Genomic DNA, 21,915 nt, shown 5'->3' with positions numbered 1-21,915 from the left:
TAATTAATATAAAAATGTTTAGTGTTGTGGTTGGTTTTATTTTAAAATTATTCATTTGAATCATAAATCTTTGTTATTTAGGGTTCATTTAAGCCTCTCATGCTAAGTATTAAACTTTGTTGTATGACTTTTTCTGCACTGTTTGTGTTATAGACATGAATGAATCATATGGATTGCTGGACTGGTACTTTTTGCCTGGCCAACACTAGAACTGATTGAAAAATCACACAGACTTACACAACAATATCATAGAGACTTGTGTGTGCACTCTTTTGACTTGACTTCACCCAGAACACCCTGGCAACCGCATATCATCATGCTACCAACTTCTCAGAACACCTTCAAAATCACATAGAAATGATCTGGAAACCACCCAGAACACACTGTGGTGTTGAGTTTTACAGAAGTGTGCACCACTTACAGTATATATATTCATCAGAATATGTGAAAATCTTGCATTATTTACTTTCATGCATTTGGCAGATGCTTTTATCCAAAGCAGCATAAATTGCATTTGATGATCTTGTTTTTCAGTGATCTTGATTTGACAGTGTGTGTGTGTCCTTGAATGTATTTTATAGGCTTAGAGATAGCCTGGCTCTCTAATAATGTCACATATGAAGTATATTATGGCTTGCTGTACTATATACTGCATCTGCCTAGTTGTAATACCAATTCCATATTAATCAGAAAGTTAATATTAAGAGCTGAGGGTGAGCTAATTTAAGCTCCATATGCAGCACTGCATTAATGTGCCAGGTCTTCGATGAAGAGTCCTATTTTGTGGTTTTGCTCTCACCTTAATGAAAACATGAGACGCCCTTCACCAAACCAAAACTATGCCTCGTATGTGCTGTTTGGTCTGAAGCCCTGAACTGAAGAACATAATACTGTAGCAAATAAGGCCAGATCATGTTCTTCTTGCATGCACTGTATAAAATGTATTTTTCAAAGTTGTAAATAAAAGAAAAATCATTAGAATACATTTTACAAGAAAATGCATTTCAGTCATCCTTCAAAATTTCATGTTTAACTGTTAACGTGTTACTTGCCATTTCTTTGTAATTATTTGTGAAATTTACTTGCAATTTGAGTAAAATTCATCCTACAAGCAAATTTTATATCAGTTTATGTGTGAAATGCTATTTTTAAATTTCTTCTCATGTCTATAAAAATCATTAATGTAAGCATGTACAAATGCAAAAACCTTAGAGAAGAACCGTTTTCAATTCTAGTCCAAAACTGAAAGCATGAAGCTTATTTGTGTTTCACTTTCAGAAAGTATGTAAAGTTTTAAGGCAGCACCATGTGTGCTTCACTGAAAAGATAATCCCATAATGCAATGCAGTGATTTAAAAAACAAACAAACAAGCATTCTTTTCCAAAATATAATTATTTATTACATGCTTTTTTTTTCTTTCTCAGAAATTCTGTGTTGTATGTGTTTTTTCTGGATTTTAGATTTAATACAAATTTATCATCAAAAACAGTGGTAGTCAAATAAAAGTATAAAGCATTAAAAAAAAAGTTTTAAAATGTCATCAGATTATTATTTTTTTTTTCTTTTTTTTTGTAAACAAAGTGTTGCAGAGTTTACTGTTTTACTGTTAAAATTATACCAGTCGGGAAAAAATGTGGTATGTTCTTAAATCATTATTTATGCAACAAAACAACAACAACAACAAAAAAAAACATCCATTGATGTGAAGACAAAAATTACAAAATATATATTTTAATATAAATTTAATTATTAATTAATTATTAAATTAATAATTATTTTAAAAAAATACAATTTGATCTAATTAAAACTTAAAAGTATTTGTGTGCACTATGTATGTTTGTGCTTATGTTGTGTTGTCTGTCTAATTCAAACTCTGTTAAACTCAGTTGTGAGTCGAGTCTCTCATGCATTTCATGTGTTGATTTGTGGTTTCTTGAGTTGTTGGCTATGTAGAGCATTCCAGATCAGTCAGTCAGTTAAGATACCTACTGTATGTTGGCAGCAGATGGTTATAGGCAGCTCACTAGGTTTTGGAACAGAGATATAAAGTCCTGGGAGGATAGTTTTTTTTCTTTGTTTCTCTCTGCTTGTCTGTCTTTCATCTGGTCTGTCTCTGTGTCTATCGCAATGAGATTGACTGTGTAGCGCCTCTACAGTGTCATAGCAAAGCTGAGAACAGGGTGTCAGAGACACGCGGCGCACAGGAGAACAGGATCAGCCTGTCTGGTATTTCTCATTTCAAGCATCTTGGAATCATGTGAGGAGAAAGCTGCCGACACCTTATCATTTTATTTTTTCTCATCAACAATACATCTGTTGCCAATGTTTTTGTTCCTCACAAAGCTCAGTACCTCTTTTCTGCTTTTTCTGATTTCATATAGCTGCTGAAACATCTTTTATTTAAATAGCGATGATTTCATAACGGATCTTTACAGGCACATACAAAATGACAGATTCATTATTTTGTCTGTTATTTCAAAATATCTATTATTTTTTAATATACTGTATATAGAGCGCTTAAGATTTTTACATTTTTGAATGTCATTCATGCTCACCAAGGCTGCATTTATTTGTTTAAAAATGCAGTGAAAAACAGAAATATTGTGAAATATTATTATAATTTAAAATAACTGTTCAATCAGTATATATTTTATTAAATATATTTTAAAATGTAATTGTTTTCAGTGATGTCAAAGCTGAATTTTCAGTATCATTACTCCAGTCTTCAGTGTCACATGGCCCTTCAGAAATCATTCTAATATGATGATTTGATGCTCAATATATATTTCTTATTATTATCAATGTTGAAATCAGTTGTGCTGTTTCGTATTTTTGTGGAATCCATGATACATTTTTTTTTTCAGAATTCTTTGATGAGTAGAAAGATTAAAAGAAGAGAATTTATTTGAAATATAAATCTTTTTTTTTTTTTTTTTTAGATTTATTTATGGGCTTTGATGCCTTTATTGGAAAGGACAGTGTAGAGTAGACAGGAAAGTGGTTTTTTTTTTTGGTGAAGAGAGAGGGGAGCGGGATCGGCAAAGGACCACGAGCCGGGACTCGAACCCGGGTCGCCATAAAATCATAATCACAGTACATTCCGGCACACTAATATGCAAAAAACACCTACTGAAATATAAATCTTTTGCAAAATTATAATCACAGTGCATTCTGGGATTGTCTTCTACATAAAATATGCATTCAAAGTTTTGTTCGAATTTTGGTTAAAGGTGTCTTAGAAGGCAGCAAAATCTTGCTAGGCAGATCACATGGTTTTGTAACAGAGTTATAGTGTCAAAAAACAGATTTTCCAGGAAAATATTTCAATAGTTCTACAAGTTCTTGTTGATTATAAACTTAACATAAAAACCCGCACTGTTCTGAAAGCCCTATAATACAGACAAATCTATTAAGCAGCGAATATCAAACATTGTGCATAGCATTAGGAAAATTTCACGCTTTTGGCGAACACCTCTAAACATTTGGCTTTCATTTTTGTCTTGTGCAGAAGATCAGACAGTGGCTGATTATGTTGAGAGTTCTGAGGTCGTACATGCGTTGGCCATATGGCTCACTTCCCTGACAACTTTGATCTTCACATCACTAGCAGAACGCAATTGTGTTTGTCACAGTTTGTTAGAGTAACCAACCCCTCGGATGAAATTCCAAAGAAACGTCTGAAAAAGAGAGTCAAAAAAGCAGAAAGGCATTTTAGCAGGGTGACTTGGAAGAGTGTGTGCTTTGAGACCATTCCCACCGATAAAGATTTTGATAACAGTGGTTTCGATCCACGTTTAGCAGTTTCTTTAAGTATTTCATGTTTTGTTAACACTTCTATTCCTGAAATGAATAGTTCATCCAAAAAGGAAAATTCTGTGTTTTAATGGCTTTTCAAATGGCTCCAGAAGACTTGGAAGTTTGACTAAGGTCCATATTAGTGCATGTATTTAATGGACACTTTTATGGTAATTTTTAGGATCTTGACATCTCCTTTTTTTGCATAAAAAAGATCCTCTTGGATCTCCCTTAGGGCTTCTCACACTGAGCTTATCCCTGGGTTATCATCTTTTAAAACCCTGGGCTTATGTCACTTTTAAAGCAACATTTCACACGTGAGTTCAGTACCATAGATTGGACAAATTCAGCTTGATATTAATGACCTCATTGTCCCATTTACACATTTGTTAGCAACAGCCTTTTTTAAGACAAGTAAAAGCTTAACCCCCCTTTATTAACCCCCTGGAGTCATGTGGAGCACTTTTTATGATGGATGGAGGCACTCTATTTGCTTCAAAATCTCGACCCCCATTCACTACCATTATAAAGCTTGGAAGAAGCAGGCCATTTTTTATTTAACTGCATTAAGATATAACACAAATTAAGATATTTTTTTTATCAAATCCAAGAGCTTGAACGTGGAAGTCAGAAAGCTCTTGGATTTCATCAAAAATATCTTAATTTGTGTTCCAAAGATGAACAAAGGTCTTACGGGTTCAGAACGACATGAGGGTGAGTAATTAATGACAGAATAAACATTTTTGGGTAAAACTATCCCTTTAATTAAGGGTGTCATGATATATTCTGTGATAAGAAGCCACATCAGTTCACAGAAATAAGTTATTTCAAACACTCAATTGACACTATAACACGAGTTTGGACAGCCCTAGAGTGGACTTTGAGTTTTGTTACCTTGCAGATCTTTTTTTATGCTCAAACAGCAACATTACACACAAACTACAGTTAAAAAACTGAAAAAAAGCATAATAGGACCCCTTTTAACTGTTCTTTAAATTCAGCTTGGTGAATTCAAAATTGCAAGTGTGAAAAGCCCTTCTGTGTTTCACGAAAACAAAAGTGAAATTGAACAACATGTTGGTGAGTAGATAATGACAGATTTTTCATTTTGGGGTCAGCTGTTCCTTTAAAATCTCCTCCAAACCTCTCCTACCCTCTGTTTTTTCCCCTTCGCTCATTTAGTTTGCGTTTAGCAGCCAGCTCACCCAGATGTTAAAGTGCTGTTTAGCTGAGTCCCCGAACGCCAACCACTGCTTTCCATCCAAAGTTTGACGAGAATCTCATGGACCTGTTGATCCATCCGTCGCCCCCACATGCACATGCATCTGGAGCTCGGAGAGATATGATTGATGAGCGAATTCCACTGGTGGTCTGTGGGAGACATGGAGGAGGTCAGGTCCCATTGGTGGATCTCTAGCTAAAGGGACGCTTATCACCTTCTCACACCCACTCACTGCCTGACCAGGCCAGCCACTGTGTGTTTAAGTGTATGTGTGTGTCTGTGGCTATATACAGTAGGACGTTTATGTTTATGCATTTGGGAGATGCTTTTATCCAAAGGGACATAGGTCAGATGCTTGCTTTATGCACGTGTGCAGGCCAAAACTTTGCAAGAATGGCTCTTTTAAAGGAATAGTTCACCCAAAAATGAGAATTTGCAGAGTTTTTTCTTCATTGGAGTAGATTTGGAGAAATGTATCATTACATCACTTGCTCACCAACGGATCCTCATCAGTGAATGGGTGCCGTCAGAATGAGAGTTCAAACAGCTGATAAAAAAATCACAATAATTCACAAGTAATCCACACCACTCCAGTCCATCACTTAACATCTAGCGAAGTGAAAAGCACATCTTTCATTAAAGGACTTCATTGCTTCTGGCTACAATATGAGTTGCCTATCTATAACATTGCATTCTTGAGTGAAAAATAAACAAATAAACACACATAAAACACACAAAATAAAACAAAACAAAACAAATCAAAACAAAAAAAACTGTTCATTTGATTTTGATGTGAGGAACACAACTTTTACTGCTACTTTTGAATGGATCGTTGTTGCTAATATCCACTTTAGCAATGCTGAGAATCAGCAACTTCCCTCAAACCACCTCCTAATTTTGAGAAATATGCTTGTATATTTTGGGTAAACGTGTGGTCATGTTAGACAGGATAAGCTACTGTTAGCAAGTGTTTACATTTAGCTGAAGTAAACTGTAAGCTGAAACTGATTTTTTCTTTCTCTGAGACAACAATATGCTGTAGGCAAAAACATGGCTCCATTTTTCAAATCAGATTTGTTATGTTTGCATTAAAGATGTTTACAGTGGGAAGGCAACTGATAAAGATAGACAAGTTATACTGCCCTCCATCAAAGTTGAAGTTATTTTATTTACAAGATGAACACTAATTGCTATTCATAAGTTGTAACTGTCAAGTCACCATTATTTTTATTGTGCTTTATACTATAGAGATCGTTGCAAAGTTGCTTCACAGTAATAAACAGGAAAGTAACAGAATCAGTTATGTGAATTTCAAAACTGAGGCAAATCCGAAATTCAGCTATAAAGCAGCTGTAGCAAGACAATACTGTCATTATTCAGCTCCAGACAGTTCAATAGCTATGTTTCCATTCACCATTTTTTTGTGTGTGTATTTGGGATATCATATTAAAAATGCTGGATGGAAATGCCAAGATGCGCATAAATTCTAAAATGTGCAAAAAAAAACTGATGCGATCATTTTTATTTATTTTAAATCTGATAAGAAGACGTGCAAAAAAAATACAATGGAAAGATTTACGGAATAAATCCCTTGATGCACATCAAATAAGTCATGTGGCTTTGCCTAAACAGATCATGTGACTGGAACTGAACTAACCAGTTCACTGATCTCATCGCATACCATTTCAAATGATATTTGAATAATTCTGAAATGCCTGAGCCAAAGTTCATCATCAAAATGATTTGGTATAATCCATGTGTGCCGCACATGTCCTGAAAAGTAAAGCCAAAATATTTTGATCGCCATCTGGTGGCTGGCTGCAGTATAGGTCATAAACCCGGCCCTCTCCATGTAAACGAATGGGTCGTGAGCCAAACTAAATAATCAAATTACACTTCAAATACTTTTTTTCCATCATTTTCGGTAGTTCTTGTCACACTAATGTATGTTCAAATGTTCATTTTTTAAGCAAGTTAGCTTTTAGTTTGTTATCTGATTATATAAAAAAACAGGGTGTGGTGTCATGATTGCGAGCTTGTGATTGGGTCTGCGGGAGTTTGGGCGGGACTTTGATACTGCGGCTCCCATTTGATATGTATAGGTAGATGCCCAAATAGAAAACCCAAAAAACATAGACGGACACGTCCACCATCCTTTAACAGTCAACTTTACGTCATTCACCGTAATTATCAATGAATATTCGAATGAAAAAAACGACCGGTAAAAAAAACTCAAAAAAAAACTCAAAAACAAACCACAGGTAACCAACAACAGGATATAATACGAAACATAGACGTAACAATATATTTGCATAATATAATTACACATTCAAATATTCATTGATTATAATGGTGAATGACGTCAAGTTGACCCTTCCAATATGGCGGATGGCTTATGTAATAATTATAGAACTCCGCGAAACTAATGAGGCATTTATGGCACGCTTTGTGGTACTGCGCAGACTCGGGCTGCTCCAAATGACGAGGGTGCTTGTGTCATGATGTTTTGGCGAGCGGTGGTAGGAAGTCTTTTTACAGTCTATGGCGGGAGTTTGGGCGGGACTAAAAACTCACCTGCCTGTATCTACTGCGTGTTTAATTAGGGTTGGAGCTAAACTCTGCAGGACAGTGGCCCTCCCATCGCCTTCCATAACTGATATTCCCAAACATTTGTATAGGTGTGTGTCATTTATTATAGGATGCCTCATATACACGTAGACAGCTCCAAGCACAAATCGATAAGTATAGCGATATAACTTTTTAAATATTTATGGCAGCTACAGTTAAGAATAAGATTGATGTTTTTATGCTGGAATTTTATAAAGTTATAACTTTTTAAATATTTATGGCAGCTACAGTTAAGAATAAGATTGATGTTTTTATGCTGGAATTTTATAAAGAAGAAGACCAGGCCTCCAAAGTTCAAAATGCATTACCATAATGAGAGCTATTTATAAAAATATATAGAAATGTTTTTTGAATCCAACATATGTGGGTGGAGGGAGCCTTTGATTTGATTTAAATTTGATTTATGATTTTAAAATTGATTTAATGCTACAGTATGTAATGGTATATTTAAAAGGATTGTATACAAATGTCAGTCATGATTTTTTTTTTTTTTTTTTGGCCATTCTCGAGTACAGAGTCAGTCAGGAACTCAGCGTCTGGCAGAGAACAGGCTCTGATTCATTTATACCACATAATCTTCCTTTAATTCATATTTCAAAAGTACACATTGAGCATGTAAGACTTACATTTACTGCCATGTTCTCCAAATTTTGAGAGATCATTCATTTTAATATTTTATTGCATTTACATTCATTAAAATATGATCTACTGTAAGATTGCATTGTTTAGATAATCCCATCATTTTCACTTTTCATGAGTTTGCAAGCCTATCAAATTTTTTTTTTTTTTTCTTAAATTCAGCATTTACTGTACATGTCTTTTAAATTGGGTGAAAGCTCTACATCATAAACCTCATGCTAGCATTTAAACTAATGTTACAATATTGGCCTCAACTGTAGAGTACTTTTATCCTTGCCATAAACTGATCCATTAAACTGATTATAGTAATTCATCTAGTGACTATTCGGCTACACAAACCGTGATTTGTGGCATCTTTGTTTGAAAGTACTCCTGGAGGAGAGAACGTAAGTGACAAACAAACATGATCTATCTAACAAGCACGTTATTTGTTACAACCAAGATTTTTCCCAAGGAGCAGTCTTGGCAATCACAGGCTTTACCTAAACTGACAAGCACAGAGGAGTTATTTGAGGTTGCACTATATTCTGGAGCGCTCTTGTCCAAAATATACTTTCAGCTCACTCAGTTTCTCGTGTTGACAAATCAAGATAGACATGGAAATATGAATTGTATATCTCTATATAGACCAAATGCTTTTTTCACAACAATGCAGTGATAACAGCTTCGGTAAAAAAACAAAAAAACAAAACAAAGGTGACCTGAGTTACCTTGCTCTCTGACTGCTGTGTTCTTACTCAAGGATTTGGAGTCATTATTTGAATTAAGTTTAGATTTAGACTCAACTGGATTATATACTAACCATATTACACACCATAAAAGCTACAGTACATAGTTATAATACAGAAGTACCAGAGAAATATTTCAGATGTGGCTAAAAAGAAAGTACAGTTGGGTGCAGTAAAGTTAAAAATGTTGGCAAGAGCTTAGAAATACAGTGGCCAAAATATTGGACACTCCATTTCCAGTGGACTCAGAGCGCTGTCTCTTAGGAAATTGCACTGATTTTAATCTCAGACACAACCACAAAATAAAATTATACAAACATTGCCTTCACTGTTGCTAGGAAGTACATTGCACTGACCTGGAAGTTGAGAACTCGAAAACAGAATGATAAATTTAGGTTGATTTTAATAGAATTCTTAATTTTAATAGATTTTTTAATGTCATTCTCCTTTAGTACCATTTATAATTTTCATGCAACTTTAGATTTTTTTTTTTATTAAATGTTTATATTTTACTTTATTTCAGATTTTTTTAATTACCGCAAACCCTTTTTTATGATTAAAATGTAAAATATATTGGGTTGAGAAAACAGAATGAAGAATTTAGGATGATTTTTTATTTTTTTATTTTTTTATTTTTAGTAATATTTATAGGTTATCTACGGAGCCCTGCACATGACATGCAAGAAAAAAATAAATAAATTGTGCGCACGATTTAGTAATTCGTTCCCTCAATGTACTGAAACGAGCACACGATTACTATTTAGTTCCCTCAATTTGCTAAATCGTGCGCACGATTTACTATTTGTTCTCTCGATTTATAAATCGTGTGCACGATTTAGCAAATCGAGGGAACGAATTAGTAAATCGTGTGCACAATTTATAAACTGAGTGAACGAAATAGTAAGCTGCAGCTTATTTTAGTACTATTTTAGTACTTCAGTTAATTGCGAAGGCAACATTTCTGATTTTCGTTTTTAAGATTTTAATCTAAAATTGATATTTTATTTTATTTTGGCTTTATTTCAGTTGCTGAAAAAAATTTAGTATTCAAAAAATTCAAATGCATTGGGTTAAAAAAAACTGAATGATGAATTTAGGATAATTTTAATAGAATTTTAAATTTTAACCGATTTTTTTGTCACCATGTATGTAACTAACTGAAAAAAAGTTTAAGCTTTTTAAGTTTAAGATTTTTTTTTTTTCATATCACATCAGCTTTATTTCAATTACAGATTTATTATTTAATTTAACTTATTTTTTCTTTCTTTCTCCTTTAGTTCCATTTCTAAGTAATTGTTAAGATACCTGTATTTGAAAATTTCTAAGAGATATGCTTGACCAGCTAAAACCCTCATGATGCTGGAATCTTATGAGTGGGTTGCCATGTGATTCCTAAGCTGTTTTGAAGGGCGTTTAGTGCATTGCTATTTAGTTGCTAGGGTGTTCTGGATGGTTTCCAAGACCCACCCCTCTGAAGTCCTGGTTTATGGCTTAGGTCCCTCCTTCACTGTAAGTTTATCATCATTCATGTCTGTAGTAAAAACAGTGCTCAAAAAGTTATGCAGCAAAGTTTACTATTTCAGGTTAAGGAAATTAACAAAATTCTCCCTCATAACTTTGCATGAGAAATAGATGCCTTATCAATCACCATTATTATATTTTAAAGAATGATTTAGTGTATGTTGAGGCCCTTGCGCTCAAAATGCTAAATTGGCATAATGATTGGGAAACACAAACTAAACATTCAGATTCTGTTTATTTAGCAATTTTCACGTCATTAAAACAATACATAAACAACTCTCACACAACTGAATGATTGCAGGCAGGTGTTGGATACGACAAGGAATAATATGGAGAAAGAAGAAATTCCCACACGGTGCCATAGCTTTCACTAAATTCATATTTACTGAAATGTTTTGCCCTTGCAAACTTCCTGACACTAATTTCTTTCACTTCATTAAAAACAAACACACCAGAAACATAAATGGGGTTAATTTTTAGGCGTTTAATTCTGTTAAATGTGCTGAATTAAATAACGACAGGCTACATTTGGCATTGAGGGTGTGTAGTGCATCTGAATTCAAAGACTGAATATTAAAGTCAATATGAAATCATAATGTAAACAAAGTCTATGTGACTGCGTGCTAGATCAGAAATCTGTGCGTAACCTGAGCGAGGTGTTTGGTTTTCCTCTGTTGCCAGACATTAGCCAGTATTTTGAAATGACACCTCTGTACGTCTCTTTGTAGGCGTCGGAGAGCTCAGTCATGAGATGCTGTGGAGACGCTGAACAGCACGTCTGTGTGCGGCTGCCAGCAGAGTCTGCCATCTCTTGCTCTTATTTTCTCAGATTTTCACTGGGATCTCTGGTGTGTCGTTTATTGGGCGCTCCTAAACCTATTAAACGACACACCAGAGAACCCACTGAATACTGTGGGTTTTCTGAGTCACACATTTGTTGCGTGGTCTCCCTGTCATTTAGTTTCTCACATTCATTCTGGCTTCAAGCATTTGGTCCCACCATTGGACTGAGCTTCATGCTGCAAAAAAAATAATCATCTAAAGGATAAGTAAAATAAATGAATACAATATAGAACTTAATCTAAAAAAATTAATTAAGAAGTGAAATTAAAAAAGAAATAACCAAATTACTTTAATTACATACATATTTTATTTAGATTTTATTTATATTTTATAGATATATATATATATATATATATATATATATATATATATATATATATATATATAAAAATATATATATACATATACATACAGTACATATATATTTCTTTCTTCTTTTTTTTTCAGTAATTTTAGTTTTTAACTTTGAATTTTATTTTGTTTGTGTTTGTGTGTAAGTGTATATATATATATATATATATATATATATATATAATATATATATATATAAACAGTATATATGTGTGTGTGTGTGTGTGTGTGTGTGTGTGTACTTAATCTGTAATTAAATTGTAAAGTGAAAATAAAAGTAAAAAAAAATCAATATATATGAAATATATATTTTTAGTTATTTTAGTTTTTTTAATTTTAATTTTATGTTGTTGTTTTTTTAATATTATATAAAGGGTATATAATTTTTTTTAAATACCATTCCTCTGTATTTTAATACTTTTACACATATACATTATACATATATTTTAAAGGTATTTTAGTTGTTTTCACTTTTATTTTTTTAATTTTATATGTCTTTGTTTGTCTACTTTTATTTTTTTGTTTTCACTTTTCTTTTTAACTTGATACATTTTATATACCTTCAATTTATTTTTATTTTTATTTCAGTTTTACCTTTAGTAATTTTATTACTTTAACTTATTGACTTATACACGAAGGCAACTTTTTTTTTTTTTTTTTTTTTTTGCTCACCTAATATTTATATTTTATTTTATTTCAACTTTATTTCAATTATTGTAAACAATGTTTAATTTTTTTTTTTTTGGTTTAATAACGATATATATCTGTTCTACTATATTAAGTAAAATTTTATTTATTAAATTTACTAGTTAGTCAATTTAAAGGTGTTGCTCACTAAACTGTAGCACAAAATTAAATATTTCACTCGTTATGTAATGTCTGTTTGAGTTCCATTGTTTATACACAGGGCTTGACAACCATGACTAATGAAACCTGAACTAAGCTAACATCTAGCTTGCATTAGCCAATACAGTCCTCAGCTTCAGCGTAGACAATAAACGAGTGTTGATGTCTCCTCTAAAGCATTGATATGAGTTCTTCAAGTCCCATTTTCAGGTCAGGGATTTGTAATGAGAAGAGACAGGAGTAAACTGGCTGCTTTTGTACCTGGTGAGCCTGCGGAGAAACCATAAAGAAGTCAGGAAGTCTTATGGAAGACCCTGCAATAGTAACTTTTAAAACAATAGGGATTTGAAATTCAATCTGAGGGCAATTTACAGCATCTCTCTTGACTGGAAAGTTCAGTCTTCAGGGCAATGGATCACTGTTAGATCATTGTAAAAGCTGACATCCCATCAGCGCTGTGAGGCTAGCTAGTCAAAGCCCACCGCTGCTAGTCTGTTTTCATTGGCAACTACTGACAGACTGTTTAACTAGGACTGCGATCCAACAACTGAAATTAAGAAAGCCTCTACACACACATTCATGGTAATAGAACTGTACAAGCAGAGATGTTACATTTTCCAAACGAAAATGAGCAAGAATTTGTAGAATGCCGAAAGAAACCGACCTTTCCCACAGAACAGCTGCACATTATCCATCAGAGAGCCTTGTTAAAAGAGGCCTACGCTGCTATTCAAAAGTCTATTTATTTGAAAGAAATTAAATACTTTTTTGCAACATGAATGCATTAAACTGATCAACAGTGACAGAAAAGTCATTTTATAATGTTACAAAAGATGTCTATTTCAAATAAATGCTGCTCTTTTGAACCTTCTATTCATCAAAGAATCCTGAAAAAAAAAACATGTAACATGGTTTCCACAAAAATATTAAGCAGCACAACGGTTTTCAACATTAATAAAAATAATAATAAATATTTATTGTGTTTCTGATTTCTGAATATTGATTTCTGAAAGATCATGTGATGCTGAAGACTGGAGTAACGAAGCTGAAAATTCAGCCCTTGATCACAGGAATAAATTGCATTTTAGAATATATTAAGATAGAACACAGTCATTATAAATTGGAATAATATTTCACAATAATCTTTTTTTTTTTATGATTTTTTTTTTTCTGTACACTAAAGAGATTTAAAGAAACAGATTGGTCCAAAAATTACATTTCTGTCAATTAGTTAATCATCCGATTAACCAGTTGTTATTTACTGAAAATCTTGCCCTCCACTGCAGCACTTGAATCTCATTCATTAGGCATATTTTAAACAGCACTATGCTTATGAACCAATGGAATCAATGACGTCATGCTTAACAAGTCTTTTTTTTTTTCTAGGCTTTTTTTTCTAGGCATTTTTGCCTATATTATGATAGGACAGTTGCTAGACAGGAAGCGAAGTGAGAGAGAGTGAGGAGGGTGGGATCGGGAAAGGTCCACGACCACGAGCCAGGATGGAACTCGGGACACCCGAAGTGCAATGGCGCTATATGTCCCAAATCTTACGTGAATGAGATTCTAGGACAGGGTTGTTCTTAGATGCGACGCAAATCTCTCGTGTCTTATTGCTTAATTACAGTCTTGGTTGCTTTCAGATGCAGACACATGGGAGGTTGTGTTCGGTAAATGTGAGCTTCAATTGATTTAACACTAAATAAAAAATCGGTCATAGCTAGACGTGAGTATATTTTGCTGTATAAATTGTATCAACACACAGGAGAGTTTGAGTGGGTAAAGAAATCAAGCAGAAGTATTCTGGAACACTGGGAGCCCAGCTAATGTTCAAGGTCAGCGTGTAGCCGGTGTCCAAGAGGGATTTACTGGTGGGAAGAGTGGAAGAGCTCAGTGGATAGGTGGCTGACCAAACATAAATAATACTGGAGAATGAATTAGTGTTTTTCCTCGAAAAAAATAAATAAAAATCTTTGTCTAGCAATAACATTCCCATTTGAGAGTAATATGATTTTTCAGTGCAAAACTGGAGAAATCTGAGATCTACAAGTAGAGGGCATCATTGAGCATCATTGAAAGTCCAAAGATTTAAAAAGGTTTAGAATTTAGGAAAAAAAAAAAAAAAAAAAGATTTTTAGTTCTAAATTTAAAAGAAAACTCACAGGAACTATATTGTTGGAATCCAATTGTGAAAAATTTTTTTCAGCTGATGAACGACAGCCAATCAGAGTCCACTCGACTTTAAAGAGCATTTAAAATGGCAGATGACAAAAATGCAGGTCGTGCTTATAATAAACATAATGTTATTGTCTGTTGGTGTGGAGGTTGTTTTGTTTTTTAAGTTATCATTCTTGCTGTCAACAGGCCATTATAATGCAATGTCTTGCCTTTTTACTTGTCAGCAGAACACATCAGTTGCCTGGTCATTCAAATTCATCCATCTACTGTATAATAGAAAAATAAACTGGAGTGCTATGAATGGTTGCTGATGGCTATATTAGCATCCACACCAATGCACGGTAATGTTCTGTTTATTATAGGCTTGCTGCAGTTTTGTCGTCTGCCTCTTTAAATGCTCAAGCTCTTTAAAGTTGATTGATTTTGATTGGCTGTTGATGTTTTTATCATTCATCAGCTGGAATAAATAGTTCTGAAAGTGATTCCAACGATATTGTTCTTTTCTGTTTTTATCACTGAAGTGTGGTCCTTGGTGTGAATGGGTTTGGGATAGGTTTAGAGTAAGGTTAGGGTTAGTTCATTCAAAAATGAAATTCTGTCATCATTTTCTCATCCTCAAGTTGTTGCAAAGCTGTATGAGTGTGTGTGAGTGTCTTTCTTCGGTTGAACACAAAATAATATATTTTGAACAAAGTTGGTAACCAAGTAGTTGACAGTAGCCATTGTAAATAAATATTTTTTCTTGTCAACAGAGGACATCAACAATTGCCTGGTCATGCATCTATAACATTAGAAACACAGACTGCCATGCAGAATGGATTCTGCATTTTAAATTGTTATTTGAGGTTTAGCATTAGAAAGTAGTACACTTTAGTACATGTTGGTGTTTATGTGTCTTGCAGTCTTCAAGGACGACACGCTCAGATGAGGAGAGGGACACCGGTTGGGATGCCTGGGGCACGTGGAGTGACTGTTCTCGTACCTGTGGAGGCGGAGCCTCATATTCTCTGCGCAGGTGTCTCAATGGAGGGTGAGCAAGTGCACACGTATGCATTCATAACTTCATGACATATCAAACACTAAACCTTCCTTTAGAGCCACTGTGTGTAATCTTGAAATATCAGTTTCAAAATCATACTGATGGCACACTGACTTCTAATAAAGCGAATGGCTTCTGTTTCTTTCTCACATTCCACCCAAACTGCTGTAAGTTTGGTGAGCGGGTACGAAATTCTGTGAAAACGGTGGATTGCTTTATGACAACAACAAATGCATGTATACAACATTACACTACAACAGTGATTTCCAACCACTTATGTTATTTAGTGAATGTTTATGGCAGTGTCATGTCTGTTATCCTGACAGTGTTTTGTGTGTTTGACCTTGCACACCATCTGTTTTTGAGTAATGGCCATATTTTATGGACGGGCCACTTATGATGCAAGTGAAGTTTTACCTTCTGTATAATCATGGTGGTTATCAGTACATTTTGAGGTAAAAACCCAATTTTGATAGTTCAATACTATTCAATATTAACAACTGATGCACTATACAAGATGTATAATATGCTGGCATCAATTTGTCATTCCAGATTACCTGAAACAACTTCATCATATTTTTTATGGTATATCTCTGCCAATCAGATCTAACAGGGTATTTTTATTTATTTATTTATTTATTTATTTATTTATTTATTTTTTATTTTTTGCAGTGTACAGGTGCACCAAAACATATTTGGACATTTCAGTCACACTTTAAAATCATTATATTGTATTGCATTATATCAAAGCAAATGGCTTTTGCAAATAAATGATGCTTTTCTGAGAACTAAATTGACTTTCCTGTTTAGAGACAGATGTCTTTTGGCTAAGTTATTTGTAATCTGTTTTCACAGAGAAGCGCATATAGTGTAAAACCTGTCAGATATCTGTGTTTGTCATGTTGTGCTGTTTATGACAGCCCCACAGTTGATTTCAGCCATCAACAGCAGATATCTGTCATTGTGATGTCAGGCCACTCGTGGTTATGGCTGACCTCAGACAGGACCGAGAAGTGCTTCATTTCCAGAAAGAATGGAAAACATGACAAACACTTTGGATTTTAACAGTCTGTCTTTCTCCCTCCTTCTAATTCCCCTTCTATTTCTGTCTTACTTTCTCCTTCTAAAGGGAAGAAAAAAGGTTTGGTTGCTCAAATAATAATGTTACACATACCATTAATTATCCATTACATTAAAATAAAGCAGAGAGAATTTAATCATTCATGGATACAGCAAAATGTGTTTTCTGGGTATAATATTATAGTCTTGAAATGCTAATTGGCTAGTTTTGTTTTTTTGTTTTTAACTTCATTGACTAAAAAGTAAAGTTTGCTAACTTCATAATCGTAAACTTTGTAATGTGAAATGTCTCTTTTTTATTGTTAAAATTGGTCTTATTCCAGCTTAATATGCTTAGATATTCATCAGATGTTTCTTCTGTAAAGTGTAGTGCTATGAAAATTAGAAAATTTGACTAGCCAAACACAAGTTGGCAAAACTCAAATAAAAAGGTTGAGGTAGTTCAGTTAATATGTATTAGTATAAATGCATGCATTTAACTTAAATTTGTCATATAATCTCAATTTAAAAAAATTACATTAAACACTACTAAATTAATTATTATTACTATTTGTTTTTGTCTAAATTAAAAGAAACAAGTTCATTAAACTCAAAACAATGAAACAATTCAAAGTGTTTTTTATTTAATTGGTAAATAAATGTGTCAGTTTTGTGAACTCAAAATAAAAATAAAGATCTAAATACTCATAAAAGTTGATTTGTTTTAACTAATTTGTTTAAATTCGCCCTTCTCAAACCAATTAATTATTTTGAGTGTTAGGGTTTATAGTGAACACTGCCTTAATCAATGGCGTAGGTTTCAGGTGGCGTCTGTTTTTCTCAAGTTCTCAACTCACTTTTACTCACTCAAAAAATGCTTAGATTGCATGCATTGGCTAATATTTTGGCGATAGTTCTACTCCTGAGTTATATTTAGCTGTTCCTTGCTTGTTTTGTCCCCATGTCATACCCCTTAAATGGACATGACATTACAGCACAAGACTGTCCTCCAACAAAAAACAACCTTATAGGTATGTTTGTGCACCACCTTATTACAACCTATATTTAGGTTTTAAAGTTAAGTGCCCTCTAGCAGGCGTCGTGTTGCGCCTGTCGTAATGAAATGATGTATGACTGTCATTACCAATCAAAATGTGCATTTATTTAAATGCAGTGTGTGGACTTTTTACATGGTCCAACCTGATCTCACGGCAATTCGTACATATTTTACTAGGTGGCTAATTCGTACAAATTCGTACGAATGACCACACCTTACCCCGCCACTTAATCTACCCTCACAGAAATCATGCAAAATCATGATTTACAGTGCATATATATTTTATGAGCATGTATGTCTCTGGGATCAAACCCATGATTGCATGATCACATGATTGCACATCGTTGTTTAATGCGATGCTCTACCAACTGAGCTATACGAATCCCGAATTATAGCGCAGATAAAAGAATACAAAGCATTAATATGAAAGTGTCCTGTTGCCGATAAGGGCGTAATTGTAGTATACGCTTTGATGGGTCGTATTTCAGGGATTTTGACAAACGAACTATACGGGCGTATTGGTTCGAGGACATGTTGCACAGCTCAGTATAGTTGTTAATAAAAGGTTTGGTACCGAGTTCCATTAGTGAAAAGTGAAAGTGATGTGACATACAGCTAAGTATGGTAACCCATACTTGGAATTCGTGCTCTGCTTTTTAACCCATCCAAAGTGCACACACACAGCAGTGAACACACACACACCGTGAACACACACCCGGAGCAGTGGGCAGCCATTTATGCTGCGGCGCCCGGGGAGCAGTTGGGGGTCCGGTGCCTTGCTCAAGGGCACCTCAGTCGTGGTATTGAGGGTGAAGAGAGCGCTGTACATTCAGTCCCCACACCTACAATTCCTGCCGGCCCAAGACTCGAACTCACAACTCTTGGATTGCGAGTCCGACTCTCTAACCATTAGGCCACAACTTCCCCACATCATTAGCTAGTCAACACTGCCATGAAGTCTTTTTTTCTACTGCTCTGGAGTAATTAGTCACATGCTATTTACGACTCCAAACATGAGAGAGAAATTATGTACTGACTAACTGCCATTGAAATGAATGGGAATGCTAACAGATAGCTCTCTTCAGGTGTATCGGACCTTACTGAAACAAACAGAGCAATGTTTTGATAGCGCAACAGTGGAAAACACCCAGTGAAGGGCTTATTTGTTTCTGCACATTAATACTGATATCTGTATTTTTATTGTGTTGGACGCAGTTGTGTTTTTGTAGCTCAGTGCCCATAACTTCATAGCTGGAGGGTAGATGCCAAAAGCTAAAGCAATGCACGTAGAAAATGGAACTCATTTAAAGCTAATTGACCGGTTAGATCCAACTGAAAACAATTGGGCCAATTACGCCTTGCTTTAGGTCTCATTGGAAATGCTCTGCTGACCCTCAACTTAAAATGATTCTCAATGATTTGTAATTAAATGCTTCCTGTGTGATTAATTCATTTTTTCCAAGAATATTCAAACAAAATGCATGCTTTGAATAATGGTGTCTGCTTAATGGATAATTATGCTCTCAAAGGCTGCATTTATTTGGTCAAATATACAGTGAGAACAGTAATCTTATGAAATATTTGTACAATTTCAAATAACTGTTTTCTATTTGAATATATTTTAAAATGTAATTTATTTCTGTGATGCAAAGCTGAATTTTCTCCATAACTCCAGCCTTCAAAAAACATGAATTATTATCAATTTTGAAAACAATTGTGCATAAAAAGATTTTAAGTCAAGCTTTTGTACCTTGTCTTACTCTTTGGTTTATATGGTTCTTGGGTATATTTGACACGTCCATTTCATACCCATAAAAAAAAAAAACACATATAAAACCATTTTGAAATTAAACACAACATCATCCCTTTAAAAAATACAAGCAAAGATAAACATTAACATAAAAAAAAACACACAAACATGTAGGGTCTGTGTGCTACTGGAATAACCTCGGCTCTCTTCCTCCTTTTGTTTATTGTCAGTAGAACTTTAGAAGAGCTGTAGCAACGGGCCAGCTTGTGTTGTGATTGCGTTCTGCTGATTACAGGAAGCTCTGGAAGTGATTCCACAGATGATTATGTGGTCACGAACAAAGACGCTCATTCTGAATCACAGCATCCCAGCAATATCACATGCACACAGGCCAGAGCACCTGTTAAAGAGCACTGGAGTAAAAAAATAACAGACATTGATGGTTTGGATGGAGACAGGCCAGGCTGTAGTTGACCTGAAAGAGAAGACTGACCATAGAAAAAGAAAGTTTAACCAAATAAAACTATTCTGACTTGAAGCAGCCTTAATAATAAGAATGCAGTGCATACTTGTTGAATTATGAATTAGGTTGCAGTACTTTTCAGAAAGCTCGGGGTCAGTAAAATTTAGATGATTTAAATAAATTAATACTTTCATTCAGCAAGGACACACTGTATAGATCAAAAGTGACAGTAAAGACGTATAATGTTACAAAAAAGTTACAAAGAAATTATGTTTCAAATAAATGCTGTTCTTTTAAAATTTATGTTCATCAATTAATCCTGAAAAAAATGAGTATAAGAATATTAAGCAGCTAAGCAGCTGCTTTCAACATTGATAATAATGAGAAATGTTTCTTGAGCATCAAATTAGCTAGAATATTACTAGAATGATTTCTGAACAGTGTTATTTTTGTATCATTAAGATACTATTATAGTTTCTATTAGTTTCTGTTATTCTATTTGTTTAATTTAGGAGTTATAGTAATTTTGTTGTGTTTTTGTCATATATGTGTGTGTGTGTGTGTGTGTGTGTGTGTGTGTGTGTGTGTGTGTGTGTGTGTGTGTGTGTGTGTGTGTGTGTGTGTGTGTAGTTTTAATTACCGGTATTAATTATGGCTTCTTATTTTTGTTTAGGTTTAGTTATATATGGTCTTGGTAACTACTTGAAAAATAAAATTTTAAAATATTTTATTTCAGTTAATATTCATTTTATTTCAAGGTATATCTATCTATCTATCTATACTTTTTCAGAAGACTTTTTCAAAATTCACCTCTATCATCAAAGTAATAAATTATATTTTTAAAAATATTGCAATAAAAAAAACACTTATTTTAAGTTTTTTCTATATTACTGTTTACAATATATTTTGGATCAAATAAATGCAGCCTTGGTGAGCATGAGCACTTATTTTAAAAACATTAAATCTTACAGACTGAACATTTTTAAATGGCAGTGTAACATTTCAGCAACAAGAAAAAGAAAACAAATCAGATGTTACATTTTAATTACATCTTAAGGGGCATCTGATGTCACATTTTTTTCCCAACTTAATGTGGTGTAATATATATTCAGATAACTCTGCCCATAAATGGCACATAGGAACATTACAAACTGTGATTAATCTCTGACTGACAGAAGTAATATCAGCTCCAATATCTTGCATGACTCATTATTTGATCTGACAATTTATTTTTATTTTTTTACACAAACTTAGATTTAAAATGCAAAATAGTCATTTTTATTTCCACTATGATAACTGGATACCTCTTGTTGAATTAAATATGCAGCAAATATGGTGAGGTTGTGCGACAACATTGTAGCAATGTGGAATAATCTCTTAATTTGTAAAAAAAAAAAAAAAAAAGAAAAGAAAAGAAAAGAAAGAAAGAAAAAGAAAAACATTGTTTGCAATATGCAGTGCATACTATGCCATATTCAGTTAAAAGCTAGAATTTCATTTTAAATCGTTTCGCTCAAGAGCTGGATGATTGCAGAGAAAGATTGAGATCTTAATAACAGTCTGGTTGCATCTTCTTTCCACCCTTCAGAAGTCGTGATGTGGACCTTTTCTGTTTAGGGTGACTGCTGCTCTTCTGAGCGGAATTAATGAGCTGAAATATGATAGGCTAAAGTTTTCAGGCTGAGGTAATAGAACATTTAGAAAGTCAATATCCTGTTGTCGTTTTTTTCTAGTTTTCTGTCTCTAAACATCCTCTTCTCCAAACACATTTCATACAGCTGCAGCTGGATTCATG

General features: G+C 33.9%; 1 protein-coding gene across 3 annotated transcripts in view; it reads left to right on the top strand.

Annotated features, from left to right (window-relative positions):
• Positions 1-21,915, top strand: part of adamtsl3 (ADAMTS-like 3) — a 156,704-nt gene that overhangs the window by 65,089 nt on the left and 69,700 nt on the right. For all 3 annotated transcript variants that reach the window (XM_042759487.1, XM_042759486.1, XM_042759489.1), the window contains exon 4: positions 15,655-15,782. In XM_042759487.1, coding sequence (XP_042615421.1) covers positions 15,655-15,782 — 128 coding nt within the window. The remainder of the gene's footprint in view (positions 1-15,654; positions 15,783-21,915) is intronic.

The sequence above is a fragment of the Cyprinus carpio genome, chromosome A7 (genome assembly GCF_018340385.1).
Source record: "Cyprinus carpio isolate SPL01 chromosome A7, ASM1834038v1, whole genome shotgun sequence".
Taxonomy (NCBI): Eukaryota; Metazoa; Chordata; class Actinopteri; order Cypriniformes; family Cyprinidae; genus Cyprinus; species Cyprinus carpio.
This window is presented reverse-complemented; position numbering and strand designations above follow the sequence as displayed.